The sequence below is a fragment of the Muscardinus avellanarius genome (assembly GCF_963383645.1).
Source record: "Muscardinus avellanarius genome assembly, chromosome: 4".
Taxonomy (NCBI): Eukaryota; Metazoa; Chordata; class Mammalia; order Rodentia; family Gliridae; genus Muscardinus; species Muscardinus avellanarius.
Genome location: NC_137789.1, coordinates 150,706,485 through 150,729,119, shown reverse-complemented (window position 1 = coordinate 150,729,119; position 22,635 = coordinate 150,706,485). Strand labels below are relative to the sequence as shown.

General features: G+C 55.0%; 1 protein-coding gene across 3 annotated transcripts in view; it reads right to left on the bottom strand.

The window, feature by feature from the left end:
* Positions 1–22,635, bottom strand: part of GRK5 (G protein-coupled receptor kinase 5) — a gene marked incomplete at both ends in the record, with an annotated part of 210,823 nt that overhangs the window by 96,132 nt on the left and 92,056 nt on the right. For all 3 annotated transcript variants that reach the window (XM_080695301.1, XM_080695302.1, XM_080695303.1), the window contains one exon: positions 21,358–21,453. In XM_080695301.1, the coding sequence (XP_080551427.1) occupies positions 21,358–21,453 (96 nt within the window). The remainder of the gene's footprint in view (positions 1–21,357; positions 21,454–22,635) is intronic.

The window sequence follows — 22,635 nt, the reverse complement described above, 5'->3', positions numbered from 1 at the left end:
AAAAAGCAGACTGCCAGCAGAGGAGTCCATAATTGCTTTCACAGACACTTCCATGAAATTCCAATGGCTTTTACTGTGACGGGACTTGATTAATTTCACGGCGCCCTGGCAGGACCTGTGAGGCCGGGGAAATGACAGCGCCTTCACAAAAATGTGGCTCTTTTCTCAGCTGAACAAAGAAAACCTTCAGAAGGCATTTAGTACCACCTGGACAGCTGAAAACGTCACAGGGAAAGAGCATGGGCCTTCCACAAAGAGGTGGCGGCATGACTGGTGACGAGGATGCGCGGGGCTCAGCGTCCGGGTCGGGACACTTCTGAGTGATGGAAAAGTTCCGATGGAAAGTGGTGCATGGGGCTGCTAAGAAGTAACCGCATGAAATGGCTTGGGCATTTACTAAATGTTTTACTTGGCAAATTCACACCAACTCAGACTGGAGGGCAGCTCACTTCTGCCACCACCTCACCTTCCGGTGGCCAAATGCCAGGTGAAAAAATGAGACAGGTGGAGGTAGCAGCTGCTTGGGCCAAAGGCTTCAAGACTTTCCTCCACAGAGGGCCAGAGCTGCAGGATCCCCATCGGAGATGGCAGCCAGCGCCAGGCAGGAAGGGGCTGCGCTCTCCAGCCCCGATGGACTGGTGTCCTCACCCCATCATGGGGCAGGGCCTGGGGTGGTCACCACTGAGAATAAGCCCTGAGACGCGGCAGCAAGCTGTCATGGGGCAGACGAAGGCGGCAAATGAGCAACCGAGGCAAGCTCTCGGAGCCTCATCCTAAAAGCAAGCATGGAAATACGGAGGAGCCGGCAGGACTGCTGAGGACCGCTGAGAATTACAGGAGCTCAGAGTGTGCACACAGCTTTGCAAGGGCGTGAGAACGAGCACACTCGGAGCCATAGCCTGGCCTGTGGCTGTGTGTAGAGAGCCGCCAAAGGCTGATGGCGGTGTGGAGGAGCGCAGGAGTCCCTGGAATCTGGAGGAAGGGGAGCAGGTGGCTGAACGGGTGCTGGGCGGGAGGAGCTGGCCTTCAGCATTCAGGCCTGCCTGGGGAAACCGTGGCTGCTGGAGGCCACTGACCACACCATGTATGCAAAGGCATCCCCACACACATCTCAGCTCGTGGAGAACCCTGAGCGAGCAGCAGGGTTGACTCAGCCCATGGTTCAGGGGAGTAATGGCCTCCTGTGGGCCAAAGCTTGTGAAAGCCATCCAGCCAGTAAGTAGAAGAAGGAGCAGAGGGCTGCAGCCGGGCCTGACTCAAAGGCCACTGCCCTCCTCCCAGGGCCCTCCAAATAGAATCTGTCACAGCCTTCCAGTGTCACCTCCCACACCGCGACCCTGGCATCAGCTGCCACCGCCCCTGTGCCTTTATCTCTGTGACGGTTAAGTCCATGAAGCCAGAGCCCAGCCCATCTGCTCTTCCCAGCCTCCTTTGGGGCTGACGGCACCTCCGGCCTCCTGCCCCCTCTCCCTCTGGCCCCAAGCCCATGTCCTGCTCAGAACACAGCAAGGGGCTGGGGCTGAACCTCTCCACCACCTCTCATGCCCCCAGTCCTTCTTATTATGGCTGGGGCATGTGTGGGCAGGGGAATGGAGGAGATCGCTCAACTCTCTCATCTCTTGCCAATGTCTTAAAAAAATCTGTCTCCCTGCAGAGTAGCCAGGACTTCAAGAGCAGCCCTCCTGTGCTGGTGGAGGGAGGCAGCGTTCCTATTTATACCTCTCTATGGAGCCAGCTCCTTCTCAGTACAATGTCCCTGTCTTGGTGCACCGAGGATCCTCGGTGTCCCCACTCAGGATGCGGAAGGAAAGCGAAATGAGGGTGATGTGGGGCTGTCGCCGGGGCTCCTCCTAGTCACCTCTAATACCCCGACAGGACACTCTCCAAAGGCTTTTCTACAGCTGAGCCTTCGGCCATCAGGAGCCCACTGGGCCCTGGAGGCCGGCTGTTCAACATTTGACCCCCAGGGCACATGGCTTCTGCCTGAGTCCTTGAGAGCCCGGCGAGGGACCAGCCTGGCAGTGCCCAGCACGCGGGCCTGTCAGGATTCATTCTGTCCCTCCGTTCCTCCAAGTCGGCAGTGCACATGCTAATTTGCCCATTCCCTGGAGAGGAGACAAAGCTCAGAAACATCTGCTGCCCCTGCCGGGCACGGAGCTGCTTCTCCCTTGCATTTCTAATGTACAGATTTATTTATTGCTTGATTACTTCCCCAAAGGGTCCACAGCATCTTCCCATAAAGACACATGTTTAATTGTCCCAGAAAAAGACAAAGAACAGGAAGTAATCAGCCGGGAGGGCGGGGCGAGTACAATGAGCTCCCTCCAGGGCAGCTGAGGATCCTCTGGCAGCACCCTGGGCTGGGGGCCGAGGGAGGCAGGTGGGTGGCCGGGAGGGGTCTTGGCACCTTGTTAAACACACACAACAAGCACCTACTGTGTGTGGGCACTGTGCATCATGCTAGGGCACAGACATTCCCTCAAGGGAAGAGAGACTGGGTTAGGACAATTCCTATGGTGAGCGCTGAGCTAGCATACTCAGGGTCATTCTGCCCCTCCTTTGTGAAGAAGGGAAGTGGATACTGAAGCCGAAAGGGACAAGGGGTGGTACCCACAGTGGCATTTGCTGGGCTGCAACCAGGGGTACAGGTGAGGTTCCTGTCTCTGCCTCCCAGGGAAGGTTCCAGTCCCTTTCCTAACACAGAGGCTGCAGGGCCTACCTGCAAGGGCCATTTTTAAGGCGGGGTGTGATGGGGCCAGAAGGGACCTACTGAAGGCTTGGAGGACTCTCAAGGTCTCACTGTCCTCCCTTGTTGGCCTGGACCTAGATCTCAGTCGCTCTCCTTGGTCCCTGTGGAGATGGGAGGGACCCAGCACAGCCAGTGACCTGCTGCAGGACACCTGGTCCAGCGAGGCTCACGCACACGCGTGCACACGCATGCCAACATGTTTGTGCTGCACTGCCATGCCCACGGAGGCACACACAGATGCCAGGCTGAGACGATGGCCTGTGTCCTGTCAACACAAGAGAACCCTGCAGCCTCTTCTGGAAAGGAGAGTAGAGCAGCAGAGAGCAGAGGCCAGGTCTCCCCTCAGGCGAGCCAGGCGGGGCTGGACCTCACTCTGGGGGCTGAGCAGTCAACCTCAACAGCCTGCACAACACCAAAGCCACACCTTGCCACCAGGGCAGGGAGAATAAAGCCCAGACTGCGAGTCAGACGGCCTTCCTTCCACCCCCAGGCCCCACGGGAGACCTGGCTAGCTCTGTCCTCAGAGGGACCACTGCAGATAAAGGACCAAGGAAGGCCAACTCATTCTCAGAGCTGGCTTCTCCAGCAGCCTCTGGCAGTCGGCGAGCAGGGAGGCGCTCCAGGCCCTGAGGTGAGGTCAGCCAGGGGCAGAAGGCACCCACAGGTCCCAGTCTCGGGCCACTCCCAGAGCAGCGGAGGCCTTTAGCTCCACAGATAGCAGAGACCCGACTGCAGCCACCACAGCCAGGCAGCGGCAACAGCCTCCAGTTAAACCTGGCCCTGCCGGGGCCTTTCCTCCGAGTCCCAGTAAATAGTCACTCTGACCTAGGAGCTCCTGGTCAGGACATAGCTGAACAAAAGCTAAAGGCCTTCAGACTGGGGAGGTGTGAGGACTGGGTGCCAGGTGGGTGAGCTTCCCCCGGGCCAGGGACGGCCTGCCCCAGGCTGCAAGGCAAGCTCCGGAGCCTGCGTCTCTATCCCTCTGCCATGGCGCGGTCTCATCCTCCGCCCTCCCTCGGGCTACAGAGGAGGAGCAGGCACGCAGGGAAAAGACCCAGAAAGCCTGGTCTGTTCCATGGCCAGGCTTCTGCAGAGGGAGCGAGGCTTCGATGGCATGAGTCTGCTTGTGCCCAGGTAGAGGGACAGGTGATTATCTGGGGCAGAGGTCTTTTCACATTGGAGGCAGGTCTTGGCCAAGTAAAGGAGACCGAGGGTACAACCTGAGCAAAGCCCAAAGCCAGTGGAAAACCCACTCAGCGTGCTCCCGAGTGATCGGCACTGGCCAGGGGCTCCCCGGGATGCTGCTACAGCTAATCTTCTCGGCTTGCAAAGTGTGGGTGTGGGTGGGTGTGGGGACCAGTGCTCAAACAGGAGCGGAATGGGGCTCTGCCTCGCAGTTCTGTGTGACCTTGGGCTGGTGTGTGACCTCGGACAAGGCGTTCCACTGCAACACACTCCACCGCCCTTATTTGCAAAATGAACCTAAAAATAGTGTCTCCCTCCTAGAGTTATGGAGGGCCGAGGAGAGGCAATCCAGCGTGTCTGGCAGATACAAAGAACCTGGTCAGCAATAACCATCACTGCTTACATCTGTGTTCCTTCTCTGCAGCCCAGCAAGGCTGAGCAAGTTGCCCAAAGTCAAAAGACTCCTCCATAGCAGGGCCATGCGGAAAGCCACGCTGTTGACCACCGCGCTGGTGGATTTAGCCCGAAGCCTTCTGCAGGGTGAGGAGGGTGGCGAGGAAGCCACAGGCAGCGGACAAACCCTTCACAGCTGCAAGAAGTCTCAGCTTTGAGGTTTTCTGAAAAGTCAAGGACTTTCTGGGTGCTAAGAACAGCTAGCCAGAACGTCGGATTGGAGAGGAAGAAAGGAAAAAGAAAACCCCCTAGGAACAGAGGGCCAGGAATGAGACAACTGTACTAGCCATAGCAGGTGACAGGCAGAAAGAAATGAGGTGCATCCGGTGAACTGGGGCCCTGGCAGGCCGGTCAAGCCTTTGCAGGGTGGGGGATGAGAAGGGGTGGACCGTGTTCCCACTGGCCCCAGCAGCCCCCAGGGAGCAATCTCTGCCGCTGGCCGGGGTGGGGGCCCCAAAGGGCAGGCCTCCCTTGGCCCCAGGCTCACAATTCTGCCCAGTTGCTGGGGCCTCAGACCTTCCCATGTCACGAGCTCTACCCAGAACACACCTGAACTGACCTCACGGCAAGCAGCAGGCTAGAGAAGCATCACGGCCATCTGCCGCCTTGCAAAGGCCCTGCAGGAGGAGCTGGGCGGGAGGACAGCCAGCGGGGGTGTGAGAAACGGCCCCAGAAAGGACAGGAGAGGGGCTGGGAGCAGCGGGAGCAGCTGTGGCGGGGGCTCTAACAGGTGGCGTGGAAATGTCCTGCGACCCCTCGTTGCCTCAGGAAGCCTTCTTTGCCTGACGCTGCAGGTGGCAGCAGCCTCCTGGGGCGTGACTGGGCCCGGGCGCTGAGGCATCAGAAGTGGAGCCTGTTTTTGGTTCTTTCAAGGTCTCGGCTAGATACCCGAGAAACACTGCCCACCCCCAGCACATAGTAGGTCCATAATCGATAACAGGAGAAGTGAATGGACCTCATCCACCCCTAAGAGCCCAGCCTGCTCTGTCCACCACCTTTCTTTGCTCTCTCCTCTAACCCTGATGATGGCTTCAGGAGACGTCAGAGATGACCACTCAATGGCTCCCGACTACCTACGCGACAAAGACCTGACCTTTCAGGCTGGAGTCATGGACGGTGTCCTGGGCCCAACCCAGCTTCTCTTTGACCTTATGCCTCGTGGCTTGTGTGCATGCAGCCCATCAAAGCAGTGCACACATCACCTCTCACTACCCCCATCCTGTCCACCTCCAAGGGAAAGCATGGCCAAACGACATGGTGGAATCCACCTCCCTATAGGCCCAGCTTTGAATCTGGGCACCTCTTCTGCCAGAGCCCTGGAACTGAGCAGTTTAACAATCTCTCTCACTTGCCACATCTTCCCCCAGGAGACAGGGATGGGGAAATGGCACCTGGCCACAGGGTTTGGGGAAGACTCGAGGAAAGCGTTTGTCGGGCACGCAGCCCATTCCTGGTCCAGGGTAAGTGCCCGGGAAACGCCGGCCTTCCCCCCCCACTCCTCAGCTGGCACAGGGATGATCCAGCCCCCACCCCACCCACCCCGCCTCTGGGCACTTGGTAGCTGCCTTCATTCCTGCCCCGTCTTCCCAGGAGCCCCCAGGGACCTCGGCAGAGCCCTGTTCAGAGGACGAGCTGGACACGAGCCAGGCAGGGGCTTGGCCCGGGGATACCCTCCAGAAGCTGCAGCGCCCCTGAGAGTTAGTGACCAGAGACCCTCAGGGGCCGCAATGGGGTGAAGGGAAGAGGAGCCGTGCTCAGGTTACATAAAGGCCATGAATGTGGCCCAGCCCGGGCTGCCAAGAGCCCGTCCTGGGACCGGTCCCCACCACCTGGCAGCGCCCTGGTCTTTGGCACGGAGGACAGGCTTAACAGATGAATGAACGAGTCAATGAGCAGATAAACTCAAGCCGCGGGACCTGGCAACCACGCCAGCAAGAACCAAGGGATGAGGCCGCGCTGAATGGAGCCGCTGACGGCAGCAAGGGCCTGGGGGCAGAGGGCGGCAGGCCTGGGCGGGCCTTCCTGCGTGCCTCTGCGCTTAATCTCTGGGACACTCCGATTTCATCTTGCAAGTGACTGCAACAGGACAAATGGGGCCTGCATGAGGGCTGCTGGGGTCGGCGGGTTCTGCCACCCTGCGCCCTCACTTGGCCGTTCAAAACCCTCATTTTGAAGCCGGGTGTGGTGGCGCACGCTTGTAATCCCAGCACTTGGAAGGCTGAGACAGGAGGATGGCGGTTCACGGCCAGCCTCAGCTACTTAGTGAGGCCCTTTGCAACTCAGGGAGACCCTGTTTCAAAATAAAGAATAAAAAATAGGGCTGGGCGTATAGCTTGGAGGTAGAATGTCCCTGGGTTCCATCCCTAGTATCATAAACAACAACAACAAAAAACCCCAAAAAATGTTTTTTAAATAAAATCAGGCTGGGAGTGAAGCTCAGAGGTAGAGTGCCCCTGGGTTCCATCTCTAGTACTGGAAAACAAACAAAACCAAATACCCCCTCATTCTGAGGTTTAGGGAAATCTAATCACTTGCTGGTCACTGTCAGCAGGGAGCAGAGTCCAGCCACACCCAGCCCCACCCTGGACCCTGGTCCTCCAAGCAAGGTTTGGTTTAGCAACTCAGAAGGTTTTCCCCGTTGACCTGCGAATGTGTCAGGACAGTGCCTCCAGCTACCTGGCTGGAGCAGGCCATGGCCACCCACGCCCAGTGACGGGGTCTCAGCGAAGCCACTCTCAGGTGCGCTCTGCTCCCAGCTGCGCTCAGCCAAAGGCCTCGAATGTTGTCACCTCTGTGGCCATCTCCGCCCCGCCCGCCGGGCCTGGCACCCGAGGGACCTGATGTGATGCTGTGCCGCAGGACACACCCCTCCCCAACCTCCTGTGTCTCCCTTGGGGCCAGCCGGGGACCTGGGAGAGAAAAGCAAGGTTGCTGCCCTTGGCAGGGGGTGCGATTGGACGTCTCTCCCCAGAACCATTTCGGTCAAAGCAGCAACTTCAGAGCTGTTCTTAGTCCCCACGTTTCCAGGCCCTTTAAAAGAACTTGGAGCAGAAATAAGAGCCATCGGCACGCAGTCCGCGACCGGGAAGACAAAGCATCTTCCCAACTCCAGGGCAGAACAAAGACTCTGGGCAAGGAAGAGAAGCAGGATTCTGAAAGTGCCAGCGCACAGAAGCAGCTCGGCAGCTGTGGACTGTACAGCCAAGACCCGAGGTTGAGTCAGTTACCAGGCAGAGTTAGAGAAGAGGAAAGAGCCCCCATGCGGGCCTGGAGAAAAGAGAACGAAGGCCCGGCTGAGCTGGTCGGGGATGGCCACGCTGCAGGGTCAGCAGGGCGGATGGTCAGCCTTGATAAGACCAGCGGACTTATCTCAACTGCAGTGCAAAGCGCCTGAAGCAGGAGGCAGTGGAACAGGCGCACAGTTTAGGAAGAGCTGCGGGGACTCTACTGAGGCTGCAAGAGGCTCGGCTGACTCGGGGTTCAGGCCCGAGCAAGGGATACGGTGGCGATGCAGAGAGAGGGGCCGAGCCAGGAGCTGTGGAGCCGGCTGCGCTATCTGTACATGAAGAGGGCCAGGTTGTGTGCACTTGCACAGGGGGATGGCAGGGGAGAGGGGAGGGAGGCCCCAGGCCCCTGAAGGGAGGTAGCGGTTTTCACCAAGGTCAGAATCAGGATCACCATTCACCAGAAAGACAGACAAATGACTTCAGATACTGGTCCACATGAAGGGTCGCGTGACCGCACTGACGGCAGCCAGTGACAATTTGCAAAGTACTTTATAAGATCCTTTCTACCCGTAACTCCTCTGGCCACCTGATCATTTGCTAAGGTGAGAAGTATTAAATCCTTGTTTTCAAGATGAGCAAATCGCAGCCCAGTGCCTCTCCAGAGACCTCCGGACCAAGGGGCCGGCACAAGCCAGAACCTGGGTCTGCTGCCCCCAGCCCAGCGGGGCTTCTACCACGGACGATCCCACTGAATATGACATCTGATTATGGGCAGGGAGAGCTTACGGCCCAGCCTGGGCAATTCTCTGCCTAGCAGCAGAACAAAATATGACAGGGCCGCAGACTGTGATCGCACTGGCGATTTTCATTTTCCTCTTTCTAAATTTTGTCCTGGAAATCTCATCAATGAATGTTAATTGCTTTTATAATGAGAAACAGAACTTAAAGATCACCTGGAAAACAATTTTTAGCCAGGGTCAGTGGCGTATGCCTATAATCCCGGCTACTCGGGAGGCCGAGGCAGGAGCGCAAAGTTGAAGCCAGCATAGACAACTTAACGATGTCGTCTTAAAATAAAACAAAAAGCCGGGAGTAATGGCGCATGCTTGTAATCCCAGTACTTGGTAGGCCGAGACAGGAGGATCGCAGGTTCAAAGCCAGCCAACAACTTAGTGAGGCCCTGTTTCCAAATAAGAAATAAAATCAAGCTGAGGGTTTAGCTCAGAGGTAGAATGCTTCTGGGTTCAATGTCTAGTGCCACAAAAAAATAAATAAAATAAAATAAAATAAAAAGAGCAGAGGATGTAGCTCAGTGGTAGAGTATTTGCTTAGCATATGCAAGGCTTTGGGTTTTAACCCCAGTACTTCTCACTCACACACAAATAATTAATAATAATAATAATAATAATAAGCCGGACGTGGTGGCGCACGCTTGTAATCCCCGCGCTTGGGAGGCGGAGACAGGAGGATCGCGCAGGTTCGAAGCCAGCCGTACTGGCTTAAGAGACCTTGTTTCCAAATAAAAAATATTTTAAAAAATAGGTCTGGGAGTGTATCCCGGAAGTAGAAGGGCTTCCAGGAACCCCAGTACCACCACCACTAATAATAATAATAATAATAATAATAATAATAATAACTTATAAAGGTGATACAAGGACAGTACAACCGGGAAGCAGAGAAAAGTTTAAAAGCAGCGCTCCAGATGTCTCTGGTTGCGCGTTTCCTTTCTGCTGGGCAGAGGTGAAGCCAATAGGCACTCATGCCCCTGGAACTCTTTGGGGGATCATTTACTGGAGCTTGTTTTTAGTTTTTCATTTCAAAAGTTCATATTGTCCCCAAATATCTGTCCGCCCACACTCTTCCTTCTCACTCCCTCTCCCGGGCACTATCTCTGGGGTACCAGGAAGAAGGGGTGTTTAATTCGTCGGGGCAGACGTTGAGGGAGACAGGAGCAGACACTTGGCTGGGCTCCAACGCCAAGGTATCGCTGAACAGGCCGAGCCCTGGGAAATAAACTCTGCAAACAGTCTGGGCAGAGCCCATTAAAAGTGTCGTCCCAGGGTCTCTTTATGGGGCAGAACACTGTCACGCTCAGGCTGCAGAGGCCGCGAGCCCCTGCGCTGCTTTGAGGTCCCCGTTGCTGCATAAACTGGCTTGTTTTTCTCTTTTGCAGCTACAGGCCTTAGCTCACACAGCGAGGCCCTTCTCCTGCCTGACTCCGCAGGGACGGGGCTGGCCGGCGGGGCAGAGCTGCTCACTAGGCTTCCTCTGCCCCCCCCCCCATTCTTGTCAGGTGAACGGTGTCTGTGGATACGAGTGCAAAGCCGGGCAGGGAACATTCCAGAAGTAAAGGGAGCAGAGAGGGCACTGTAATGAGCCCTCGGGTGCAGCTTAACGTGCTCTGGCCTTCAAAAAGGCAGTGAGGCTGCAGCGTGCACGCATGTCACCATCGCTATAGACTATATTGTGATGGTACCTATGATGTACCAATAAATGTATTTTAAAAATAAAAAGGTGGTATGAGCTTTCTCACCTTTGAGCTGTACACAATGCAAGGCAAAGATACTCATCTGAACGCAGACTGTAATGGCCCAAACTAGGGAAAAACCCAGGAAGTACAGTCCATGTCTGTGATAGACACGGAACCTATCAAAATCAGGTTTATACTGGGCTCCTGGCCAAAGCCTTATTTTCAGGATAGTGTGTGTGTGTGTGTGTGTGTGTGTGTGTGTGTGTGTGTGCGCTCGCGCACGGTGCTGGGGACTAAGCCTAGGTGCATTCTATCTCTGAGCTACACTCTCAGCCCTACTTTACTTTTAATTTGAAACAGGGTCTCGCTAGGTTGATGAGAGTCTCACTACTTGCTGAAGCTGACCTTAGCTGCAATCTTCCTGTCTCAGCCTCCCAAGTCCTGGGATTACAGGCCTCTGCCACCATGCCTGGCTTTTATATTTTGAAACAGGGTTGCTGAGGGTCATGCTAAGTTGCTGAGTCTGGCCTCAAACCTGTGCTCCTCCTATCTCAGCCTCCTAAGTACTGAGATTATAGGTGTGTGTGTGCCACCAGACTATTAAAGATAAAGAAAGAATTTCCCCATCAGAGACAAGAGACTGGGCGCCTGGACCAGCCTGTCACCAGGTTCAGGCAATAGGTGAGTTTCCATCATCCCCAGTGGAGAGGGGAGGGGCCGCCCCAGAACAAGGAAGCTTTGTGTTCTGTTAACTGATGCATCCCTATTGCCTGACCCCCAATAAACGTGTCAAATGAAAATATATAAATCACATTTATGAAAAGTTTGAGTGACGTGGAAAATATTTCTTATATCATGCTAAGAAAAAAGGGAAAGAAATAAGGGCTGTGGGCATAGCTCAGTGGGACAGGACATGCTTCCATGTGCAAAGCCCAGGGTTCATTCAAGCCCCAGCATGGAAGGCTGGGGAAGGGTAAGAAACACAACTCTGCTTACGTGTACAGAAGGAAAGCGAGAAGAAATCACCTCCAAGTGTTAACTACTGCTGTACTTAAGTGGTAAAATTATGAGTGTTTTTCAGTGTTAAAATTTTCTGTAAGCCAGGCATGGTGGCGTACACCTACACCTTCCCAGTACTTGGGAAGCTAAGGCAGGGGGATTGTAAATATGAGGCCAGCCTCAGAAACTTAGTAAGACCCTGTCTCAAAATTTAAAAAGGGTTGAGGGTGTAGCTCAGCGGTAAAGCAACCCTGGGTTTCATCCCCAGTACCAAGCACACAGAAAAAAAATTGTATATTTTTGGGCAAATTTACCAATTACTATGAATTAATAAAAGGAGGAAATAAAAATGCACCGTAGAACATGTTTAAGAAAATAATGAATCCTTCTAGCTGTCCCTGCGTTCCTTCAGAAGCCACCAGCTGGGGCCTGCGGGGGAAGGGAAGCGGCCACCCTCAGAGCCGTGGAGTCGGACCCTCCTCCGGCCCCCTAGCTGGAGCTCCACAGACAGGTGGGATGATGTGTTATGGGTCCGACTGTGCCCTCCTGCGATGACAGGTCCAGTTATAAACCCCATGGGGTAGCTCAGAGCGGGCGCTATTTGAAAATGGGTCTTTATGGCGGCAACCAACTTAAAATGAGGTTCCAAGGATGGGCCCCAGCCCCATAGCGTGGCGTCCTTATAAAATGGGGAACTCTGCAGACAGGCAGACAAGGGAGAAGGTCAACTTGAAGATGGGAATCAGCCCGCATCTGCAAGCCACGCAGAAGTGGCAGCAGCCAGCCATCAGAAGCAAGGATTCAGGCCTGGGCCAGATTCTCCCCGGGGGCTTCTCAGGAACCAAGGGCGCCTACACCTCCTTCTTGGACTTCCAGCCTCCAGAACAGAAAACGTTGGGTTCTGTCCTTGAAGCCCAAGCCAGCAGCGCTCTGTGAGCGACCGCAGCCCTGGCGTGCGGGCGCAGCAGGCGAGGCCGGCCTTGGAGTCGGGCGGGCATGGAGAAGTCCTCAGCACATCACCTGTTGCTCAGTTTACCCATCTAGAAGATGGAAATGATGGCTTACAAACTTGGTTTTTAACTTTAGTCCTGGAATAAAATCTTCTGCAGGAGTCCAAATAGAAAAGGTAAATACAGTCGAATGGGCTAGAAGCCGGGCTGGGATCCTACACCCTCTCTGCAGAGCTGCCTTGGGAAACCACATGCCCAGATCACCTGGAAAAGCCCTCGGCACCACTCCTAAGAAGCTCTGAAGTGGAAACTACCTGACAAGCGCCGCCGGGCCCCCGCCTGCGCTGGCTCCTGCTGCCACCTCCCCGGGCCGCCATGAGTCGCGGGGAGGCAGGACTGACACCCACCACCGGCCCGCAGGCCAGCCACACTCGCCGTCCAGGGAGGGGGAACTCAGCTGCAAGCCGGTCACTTGATGTTCCAGACTGGCCACATCTAAATTTATCTTGCCCTCCAAGGACGGGCAGATGCCGAGCCTTATCGGAGTAGGGTTAAGTGGCAAAGCGACAGACGTGAGGTGCCCTTATCGCCTCAAGGACGGCAGTGACGTCCACGGGGACTCGGTTTCCCTGACGATGAACCCAGGAGCTCCTAGAGCAGCCTGGCAGCCTGAAGGAGTCGGGGTCACGCACGTGCCAGGCTGTGAACGTCCTCTTGGGCCCGGAGGCTCCTCCGGGGCACAAAGTCAGCAAGGAAGGTAAGAGAGAGGGCCACGGCTCCCTCTACCCACTGCAAAGCCTAGTCTTCATTCATTCCATCGTGGTCGTGCTGGGGAACTAGGGACTGAGTCCACGCCTTCTGCATCCGAGCTACAACCCTGTATCTATTTTAGAATGGTCTGGCTAAGTTGCTGAGGCTGTCCTCAAACCTCTAACCCTCCTGTCTCAGACTCCTCTGTACTGAGATTACAGGTGTGTTCCACCATGCCCAGCTTTATTCATTCCTTTTTTTTTTTTTTTTTTCAGTACTGGGGATGGAACCCAGGGAAACCCTCATCTCTGTTTTTCATTCCTTATTTTGAAACAGGGTCTCACTGAGTTGCAAAGGGCCTAAGTAGCTAAGACTGTCCTCGAACCACAATCCTACTGTCTGAGACTCCCGAATGCTGGGATTACAAGTGTGTGCCGCCATGCCCAGCTTATTCGTTCCATTTTTAATTACACAAAAAATGCCAATTCATTTTTCACTTAGAAAATTAGCTTGCAGATAAAGCTGAGGTCCCTGTAGACCTTCCTTCCTGTAGCCAGTGCTAGAACTCTGGGCTACAACCTTCCAGAACGTATGTATTTCCCGCCAAGGAAACCCTCTGGGCCAGAAGAGGGGTCTGGGTAGGTGTGATGCTATATAGCTTCCGGGGTGTACTGTGTAGCTGCAGGAAGGGAGGAGGCTGGGAGCTGCAGGAATCTGGGTGGGCTTCCAGGAGGAGGAAGGGGGGGCAGATTCAGAAGACTCAGAGGCAAGTGTTTCTGAGGCACCGAACCCTCTTCACGCCAACACAAACAGCTGGCCCCGCTGCTCACTGCCGCCAATTCAGCAATTTTAAGGAATGCCACAGCCCTCTCAAAGGATCCTCCATCTCTGCCCTCAGACCATCAACCCCACGATGATGATAGAAATGACCACATGGGCACACCGCTCTGGTGGCCCCCCCACCCCAACCGCCCTAGCAGGTTAGTGCTAGTGTCTCCATTTTATAGGTAAATCGCAACTCAGAGAAGCCAAGCAACTTGCTCAGAGTCACACAGCTGGGCATACCAGAGCCGCCACTTGTCTCTGAAGAGAACCAAGATTCTCCCATGATGCCACAGGCCTTCTCAAGGGCAGCCAGTGATATAGCTTCAGCACATCCACTGACACCCAGCGCAGAGTAAGGCTTATTGAATACTTGTTGAACAATGTTGGGTGAATAGTCAAGTTGTGCGCTTCATTGAAGGAAGTCTTTACGTAGTACAGTTTGAGGTTTTTATCCATGGTGAGATCCTACATTTTTCTCTAGGAATCCCTCACAACAGAGCCCTTCTGCTCCTGGAAAGAGTTAAGGTTTGGGCAAGCAGCTGTCCCCAAGGCAACTCAATCTCCCAGCCCCGCCCACTGGGGGCGGGGCATCGCGGTGGCCTGTCAGGCGCCAACAGCCACTTTGTGCAAGCAGCCTCCCGGTAAGCGTTGGTCCTGCCCAGGGGGTGAGGAGGGGCCTTGATTTATGACATCGCTTTTGGACAGTTCCTGCAGAAATATTGCCAAACACTGGAATAATCAACTCTTTCACTCAAGCCCCCTCCTACTTTTTTTTTTAAATGAAAGAATAAAGTACGCAATGAGTCTGAGCTACATAAATAAAAATGCCACACTTTTGCCCAACAGAACCTTCTGCGTCACTGAGAAATATTTGCAAACCTCAACAATCTTTTATCTTCATGATGATGTCTCCAGCCTTCCAGCTTTGGACACTCTGAGAACTTCTTTGATTGGGGCCCACTAATGATCTTACACGAACAATTAGCCTATTAACTAATAAAGTCATCATTTGACGTTTTGCCAGCAGACAAGCAGACGTTAGATGACCCCTTTCTCATCTTGTGGTTGTCTGCCCTCCGCCAGTTCTGTCTGAAGTCTGTTAGCTCATGTCTGAGGCTCACACTGGAAGCTGATATGTGCAGCAAGGAATCTCTGTCTTAATGCTTACTGCTGCGGATGGCTGTTCTGGGTACCAGGCTGAGGAAGAGGAGGAGAAGGAGGGAAGAACCAATCAGCTACTTTATCCATCCATCCATCATCCATCCATCCATCCAACTATCCACTCACATGCCACAGTGGAGACTCTCAAATGGAGAGCAAGTGGTCTAAACCCACAGGGAGCTCATACAAGATGCTCTGGCGAGCCGGCCTGGTGGCATACACCTGTAATTCCAGTACTTGGGAATCTGAGAAAGGAGGATTACAAGTTCAGGACCACCCTCAGTAATTTAGTGAGACTCTCATCAATTTAGTGAGACCCTGTTTCAAAATAAAAAAGTGGGGGTGGGAGTATAGCTCAGAAGTAGAATGCCCTGAGTTTAATCCCCAGTACCCCCCAAAAAATCCTGGGGGGGGCTGGAAATGCTATCAAGGGGGTTCTGATGGGGGGCCCTTCCTTCTCCGTCATGGAACATTCTAAATAAATTACTGCTCTTCCTATCTCCTGGGCTCAGTCATGACTGAGTGCTGGAGAGCAGGGATCGGCTCTACTTCCCCTCTGGGTGGCACACAGTGAGTGATCAATAAGCGTCTGTCCAACAAGCAGATGAATGCACAACACGTGTTTACAAGATACAGTAAAGAGAGAACGAGACAGGAATGGCTCCCCTCTGGGCATGGGACAAGTCTGGCTGGGCTGAGGCTCCAAATGTGTATGATTCAGTACGCTCCTGGGCAGTGGAAAGCTGTAACTCCAGACCTGGGACCGACTGCCCTAGGCAGGTCACCCTGCTCTGAGAGCCTCTTTACTCCCTTCTGAAATGGGGAGTTAGACAAGATGTTCTCCAGCGCCTTGAGTTACAGAGTGTGTGAGGATCTAACATCACTGCAATAAGGACTCAAACTACAGTTCTAGGGAAGCCTGGCTGGGCCGGGAGCCCCCGTCTGCCTTCCCCACTTAGCGCACAGGAGACAGTGGTGTGAGTCTTGGAAGTGTGCCGAGCTCATCTACATAGCAAGATGGCTACGTAGATGTCTCTACCGTGTCTCTTAAGGCTAAACTTGTTTTACTTTAAACCGTGGGGCTAAGGTTAAATTTAGGCTCAGCAAACATACGTTGCCAACTTTTTACAAACAGCCCCAATTTCAAACATTTTACCTCACTCTACCCCTCACTCACTAGGACTTAATGAGCCCTACATGTGCCAGGGGCTGTTCTAGGAGTAACCAGGCAGGCCACAGTCACTTCACAAGGAACACTCAGTCCAGTGGGGGAGGCAGAAAATACACAAATAAATGACTAAGTAAAAGATGACTTCAGACGGAGCTATGGGCAGGGAACATTCAGTAAACAGCACCGGCCGGGCATGGTGGTGCAAACCTGTAACCCCAGTACTTGGGAGGCTGAGACAGGAGAATTGCAGGTTTGAGGACAGCCTCAGCAACATGAGACTCTCGGCCACCTAGTGAGACCCTGTGTCCAAACAAAATAAAAAAATAAAAACTCTACCTCTGTGGCTCAGAGGCTGAACGCCCTTGGGTTCCATGCCTCGTAGCACAAATAAAGAAGCAAGCAGCACCATGTGGAAGAATGCGCCTGAGGGAGGGGAGGGCTCCTTAGGATGCTTCTCTTTGGAGGTGACTTTAGGGCTGAGACCTGGGGGGAAAGGACAGGAAAGAACGTTCTGGGTGGAGGAAGCAGCTGGTGCAGCGATTTCCCCGCTGGAGACGAGCGCGTGTGCGGAATTCACAAGGCAAACACAGCGGCTGTGAAGGGCGGCAGGGGAGAGTGACCCGAGATGACTGCAGGGGCGGACACCTCGGGCAGGCAGGGACAGCCGCGACGCCCAGGTCGCCACCTTGCCTTACACCAACCTCTAATCCTCCAATCCCAAACGTAAATGACAGCCCTCAGCAAGGTCAGCCGCAGAAATCACAGCTCTATCCACACCGCCGCCGTCGAAGATATCCCAAAATAATCGTGGTGCTCAGCGCAAATTCAAAATCACAATAGCTATGAGACCGAACGGTGAGATTGTTACTTAAAGTACCGAGGAGCACATACATTTCTATATTAAACATCCTAAAAGTATTTAATAACTGCATTTGAAAAGAACTGGTTTCCCTGGTAACGCCGTGGGTTCCCTTTCATAGATGTGAAAGTGTTATTCTTCAGAGGGGTCGGTGGGTTCGCCCGCAGCCGAAGCACTAACGACCCCAAGGGAGAACTCAGGTTTACTGAGAGCGCAATGGAACTGCTGGGGCGTCAGCAGGGGACTGAGTGCAGGGGTGGCTTCCATTTAGCAAAATCAATCCTCCCGTGGCTGGGAGGGAAGGCTGTGATTGCCCAGGGCAGCACAGACAGCCCGAGGAGGCTTTTAACTGACCGCCATTCCGGATGATCCCGAGGCCGGTGTCCCCGCGTCCCCGTGGGCTCTGTCCCTCCCTCTGACCCAGAACCCCCCCCCCGCTGTACCCCCGCTGTACCCCCCACGCTATCCTCTGGGTCCTGGAAACTTGGCACAAAGCCTGCCTAGGACATCCTAGCAAAGAGCTTCAGAAAACAAGCTCATGTGTCTGCAAGAAAAACAAATGCAAGTATTTGCCCCTGTTTGTTTTGTACATTGGTCTAGAAAAGAAATGAGATTTTGACTTAAGAAGGCCTGCCAGCAGGACCCCAGCACAGCCTGGGCAAACACCGCGGTGGCGACTGTAAACAGGCAGAAGCCCAAGCCCTGCGCCATCAGCGTGCCGCCACCCCTCGGTGTACGCAGGCCGTCCGTTCTCCCCGGCCTCCTTCACACTGCGTAAACACACGCCGGCTTCTCAACACCCCGAGAGCAGAAGCATCATCTCTACTTGCCAGCATGTGTATTTCTCACGCTTTCCCAGGGGCACAGGCCCTGCCAAGGTGCCAGTTTACAAACCGAGATGAGACTGGGGCCTAGGGTGGGAGCTCTAAACAGAGAGCCGTGTCTGTGCTCCTCGTCCCCTCCCATAGGAGGGACATCGGGAGCTCCTGGGGCACAGCCAGGAAGCTCCTGGGAAGGGGGTCTGAGCATCTTGACTTGGGGCGCACTGGGCAGGGCACAGCCTGGGGGGCTTGTTCTCCTCGAGCCTGCATCTCAGAAGTCAGAAGCAGAGAGGAAGGTGTGCTAAGTCTTTGAATCTGGAAGTAGGGTGCTAAAAACCAAATGTCTAGGTCTCCCCCAAAACTTACATATTGAAACCTACCCCCCACCCAGTCATGGAATTTGGAGGTGATTCACAAGGGTGGAATGCTCATGAATGGGATTCCTGGCCAGATGGGAGAGACAAGAGGAAGCCGGCTTCCTCTCTCCACTGCTATAGGATACAGCGAGGCCATCTGCAGAGCGGGAAGTGGTTGATCTTGAACTCCCAGCCTCCAGAGCTGAGAAACAAGTGTCATGGATGCCGCCTGGCCCATTACAGTAGCCCAAGCTCAGACTCAGGCTGGGCGAGGAGAAAGTCTGAAAGCAGGCATCTGGCTGCTGGTGAGGGCTGCAACGGAGGTGCCTCGGCCCCTGTGTCGACAGCCCCTGAGTCAGCTTGCTGCCTCCGCCCAGCGCCTCTGCCGGGAGAGAACGGGTTGGGTTTTTCTGGGATTCGCTGATGGGGGATGAGGGCCTTTGGATCTGCACCCATTGGCATTTCAGATTTCGGTTTTCTCCAGCCACCCCTCCCCTATCAGAGACAGAGGGTAGCAAACACAGAAGCCCCGGGAGCTCACTGTAGTGTGATTCCCCTGCCTCACGGCCCAGCCCGCCGGCCTCCTCTCCACCTTCCAGGCTCCGCTTAGGTTTGCTTAACATCAGCGTTTTCATCTGTCCCTAGCAGGAGGCAGGGAGTAATGTCTCTACTCCGCCTTGTGAGGAATCACAAGTCCAATAGCTCATATTTTTATATTTTATATTTTAAGAAACACGTGGATCAAATATAGCAAATCCTAAGATGTCTGATGTGGACGGCAGATCCACCAACGCGCCGCACTCTTGTAGCTATCTGAAGCCCTTCATAAGCCCGAGTTACGTACAACTCTCCACTCGCTCTTTCCTTCATGGGTTCACCCAGCTACATCTGTCACACCTCCCCTGGACCCGGATGGCGGCCCCCGGGGAGGACCAAGAAGCTGCAGAGCTTTCCTGAAGGGCCATTCTCACTGCAGAACACACAGGCATGGGGCAGGAGCCCAGGGCGCTGCCGCAGGGGGACAGGCCTCTTTGAGGAGGTGGCCTTCAGGCCCTGGTGCCCACCTGTACACACCACCGCCCGCAGACAGTTTAGCCACGGCCAAGGCCAAGAAGCAAACAGCTTCCCAAAAGTGGGCTTCGCAGGCAAGACCCTCCTGGCCGAGCCTGGTCCAACCCAGTTACCGCGTCTCTCTGCACAGTCCCCCCTTCCTAACTCTCCTCTGATTCACCACCTCAGAAAGGCCTCAGATCACCCTTCGGCCTGGAAAAAGAGCATAACATGCTCCCCAGGCTCCCAGTGAGTGGGGGGTGCGGTGACCACCCTCCATTCAAAGAAAGCTGAGCTCTCCTTCTAGAAAAAGCATCTGGCGGGCAGTGCACGTGCTCGCCCAGGATGGAGACGATGGAGCCAGCTGGCTGGCCTCCTACTCATGAGGAGAGGCTTTCTGGGTCCTCAGGGTGTGGATATGTGATAGCCGATGCCCACACCAGCCCTATCGCTAAGTTTAAATTAGCTCTCAGAACAAAACAGCCCTGGGGTATAAGAGCCAGTCGCCAGAGGGGCTCTCCCTATCCCCTCTCTCTGAAGTCCACTTGGGAGCCCTGGGTGGCCAAACTGTGGAGGCCACTCTTCTCTCCTATAGATCCATGTGCCTCTGGTGGGAAGTCCGCCTCAAGGGTGGACATTGGTGTCCAAGGCCAGGACTCTGGAGGGGCCAAGGTGTGGCTGCTGGGAATTGCGGAAAGGAGGCCGCGATCTGAGAAAAGTGAGCCCAGCACTCCCGAGGGGGCTCAGGCTGAGCCCTCCCTGCCCTGTGGCTGGGTTCAGAGTCACAGTGTTATAGCTGGGGAAACTGAAGCTTGGCAAGATTAAGTAGCTCGTCATACGGCCAGTAGAGAGGGTGGGATTTGAACCCAAGTCCACCTGGATCAGAACTCAGATCCCCTGGCTCTGCACTGGCTCCAAGGGTACCATAGAGATGCTGAGCTCACTGAGACACTAGGGACAGAAGCTGAGCTTCGGGCACGTTTCCCATCCTCAGCACCCTCTCTGCTCCTGCCTGACAAACTTCTAGATGCCAGGCCACGGAGGAAAGCCATTCAAAAGAGCAAAGGAGCCTGGCATGGTGGTGCACGCTTGTAATCCCAGTACTTGGGAGGCTGAGACAGGAGGGTCACAGGCTCATGGCCAGCCCCTGCAACCCGTGAAGCCCTCTGCAACTTCGTGAGACCCTGTTTCAAAATAAAGAATACAAAATTGGGCCGGGCGTGGTGATGCACGCTTGTAATCCCTGAGCTTGGGAGGCGGAGATAGGCGGATGGCACAGGTTCAAAGCCAGCTGCACTGGCTTAAGAAAACCTGTTTTAAAAAAAAAAAAAAAAAAGTATAAAATAGGTCTGGGAGTGTAGCCTGGAGTTCTGTAGAAGGGCTTCCAGGAACCCCAGTACCACCAAAAAAAAAAAAACCCAAAAAAATTGGGCTGGGGGGGTGGAGCCCAGAGGTAGAATGCCCCTGGGTTTATTCAATCCCCAGACACACACACACACACACACACACACACACACACACACAGAGCCAAAGAAATGGCCATAGAGGCCTCTTATTCCAGGGCCAGCACCCGGAGCCCTGAGCAGCAGTACCCCAACAGCTGGGCCGTGGGGCTGTGTGTGACGGAGCCGTCCTGTGTCCAGTCCTCAGTGGGTCTGAGTATTATCAAAGGTGGCGAGCTCGTGCATAACCTCCAGGGGTCACGTGCAGATGAGGGGCCTCCCTTAAGAAAAGGGGGGCTGTGTGACTCTGAGATCACACAGAGGAGAAGGGATGGCTCCGGAACACTCACCCCCGGAGCCTGGCCTCCTCCCCACAGCCCTGTCCTAAGTGGAGCCCAGGACAGGCCCACTTGGTGTGCCTGACTGCGTCAGCGCCCGCGGGGATGAGCACTCTGCGGGAGAAAGAGGACCGGGCCAGCATCGCACACCCAGCAGGAGCGAAGGGGGACCAGAGCCGGCACTACCTCCGCAGGACGCACAGGTCACAGGCAGGAAGAGAGGTTGGCTCGGTGCGGGACGCAAGGCCAGGCCCGGCTCGCCTCCTGCCTTCCCGGGAGCCGTGCAACTGCGGGCCAGGTATAGAACCAGTCTACGCCTCACTACCCCATCTGGAGCAAAGCAGCAGCACCACCCTCAAAGGGTAACTGGAAAGTGATCATTCTATCTGGTGCACACCACATATTAATAAATGCTGGCTTTATCTTTACATCATTTGCAAAGGTATCAGCCTAGAATGCCTCTCTGGAAAAACCATACTGCGCTCGCAGAGTGGCATTGGCCTCGCTGTGCCGGGCCTGGGCACTGAGCCCTGAGGCCGCGGAGCGCTTACCTATGGCCCTGCGGAGGTCTTCACACTGGCTGACGTGCGGGAACTTGAGGATTTCCTTCCACTTCTTGCTTTTCCCTTTGCGCTTTCCTCCGCCCCCTGCAGAGAGGAGGAGAAGGTGGTGAGCTGACTTTGCTGCTGTCCAAGGCTCCTGCACCTGCACCCCACACCCACACCCGTGAGCTGTCTACCAGCTTCCCAGACCAGGAGCCAGCACGGCTCTGGGTGGGGCCAGCGACACAGCCCCAAGCCCAGGACACGCAGACCCTTCCGCACAGGCTGGCATAGGCTCGGTAGCTCCTGCAGGTCCCCCAGGGCCTCCTACGGCAGTCCCTGACCCCTCAAAGTGTAATCAGTGGGTACTTGTGGCCAGCCCCTGGATGAGACCATAACCTTCCCCTGTGGGGGCCAGGCCTGCTACAGCACAACAGACCCCACGGCCCGGGCAGCCATTGCACGACAGAGCCACCAGCCAACGGGCCGCCACCCCCTCCTTTCCAGGGGACAGTCGCCTTCCTCAGCCGTAGGCCAGATTCAGGGGACAGCGGGGTGACAGGGTTTAATTTCCACTGTCTCAGTCGCCTCCCTCTTCACCCTCATTAGACACCCAGTCTCAGAGGACACGTTTCTCAAGGCTGGGAGGAGGAAGGACTCCTGAAAGGTCCTGTGCTGCCCGGTGTGCCCCCAAGGAGCACACAGGACGAACACACGCGTGTAATGGAATATGGCATGGCCAGGCACGTGTAATGAGCACGGGTAGGGGGTGGCATACACACGCTCTGCACCCTATCTCCCTCACCCCTGCTCCCTGGCCGAGGGGTGGCAGACAAACATCAGGACATGGAGGCGGGCAAGGAGCACCGGGGACACCGAAGGCCTCTGTGTCCCTGAGCCAGCCCCCATCTGTACCTCTGCCATGGGACCAGGGGCCCCTCGGGACCAGGATGTGGTCTTCATCCACACCCCACAGCGGCCCTCAGCTGTCATCTGCCAGGGACTTGCCAAGGCTCGTGTGGTGCTTTGGACTCCCTAGAATCTCAAGAGAGGGGTGTGTGTGTGTGTGTGTGTGTGTGTGTGTGTGTGTGTTACTGGGGATGGAACCCAGGGGCATTCTACCTCCAAGCTACACCCCCTGCCATATTTTTTATTCTTTATTTTGAAACCGGGTCTCACTGAGTTGCAAAGGGCCTCACTATATTGCTGAGGCTGTCCGCGAACCACGATCCTGCTGTCTCAGCCTCCCAAATGCTGGGATTACACACTTGTGGCACCACGCCCGGA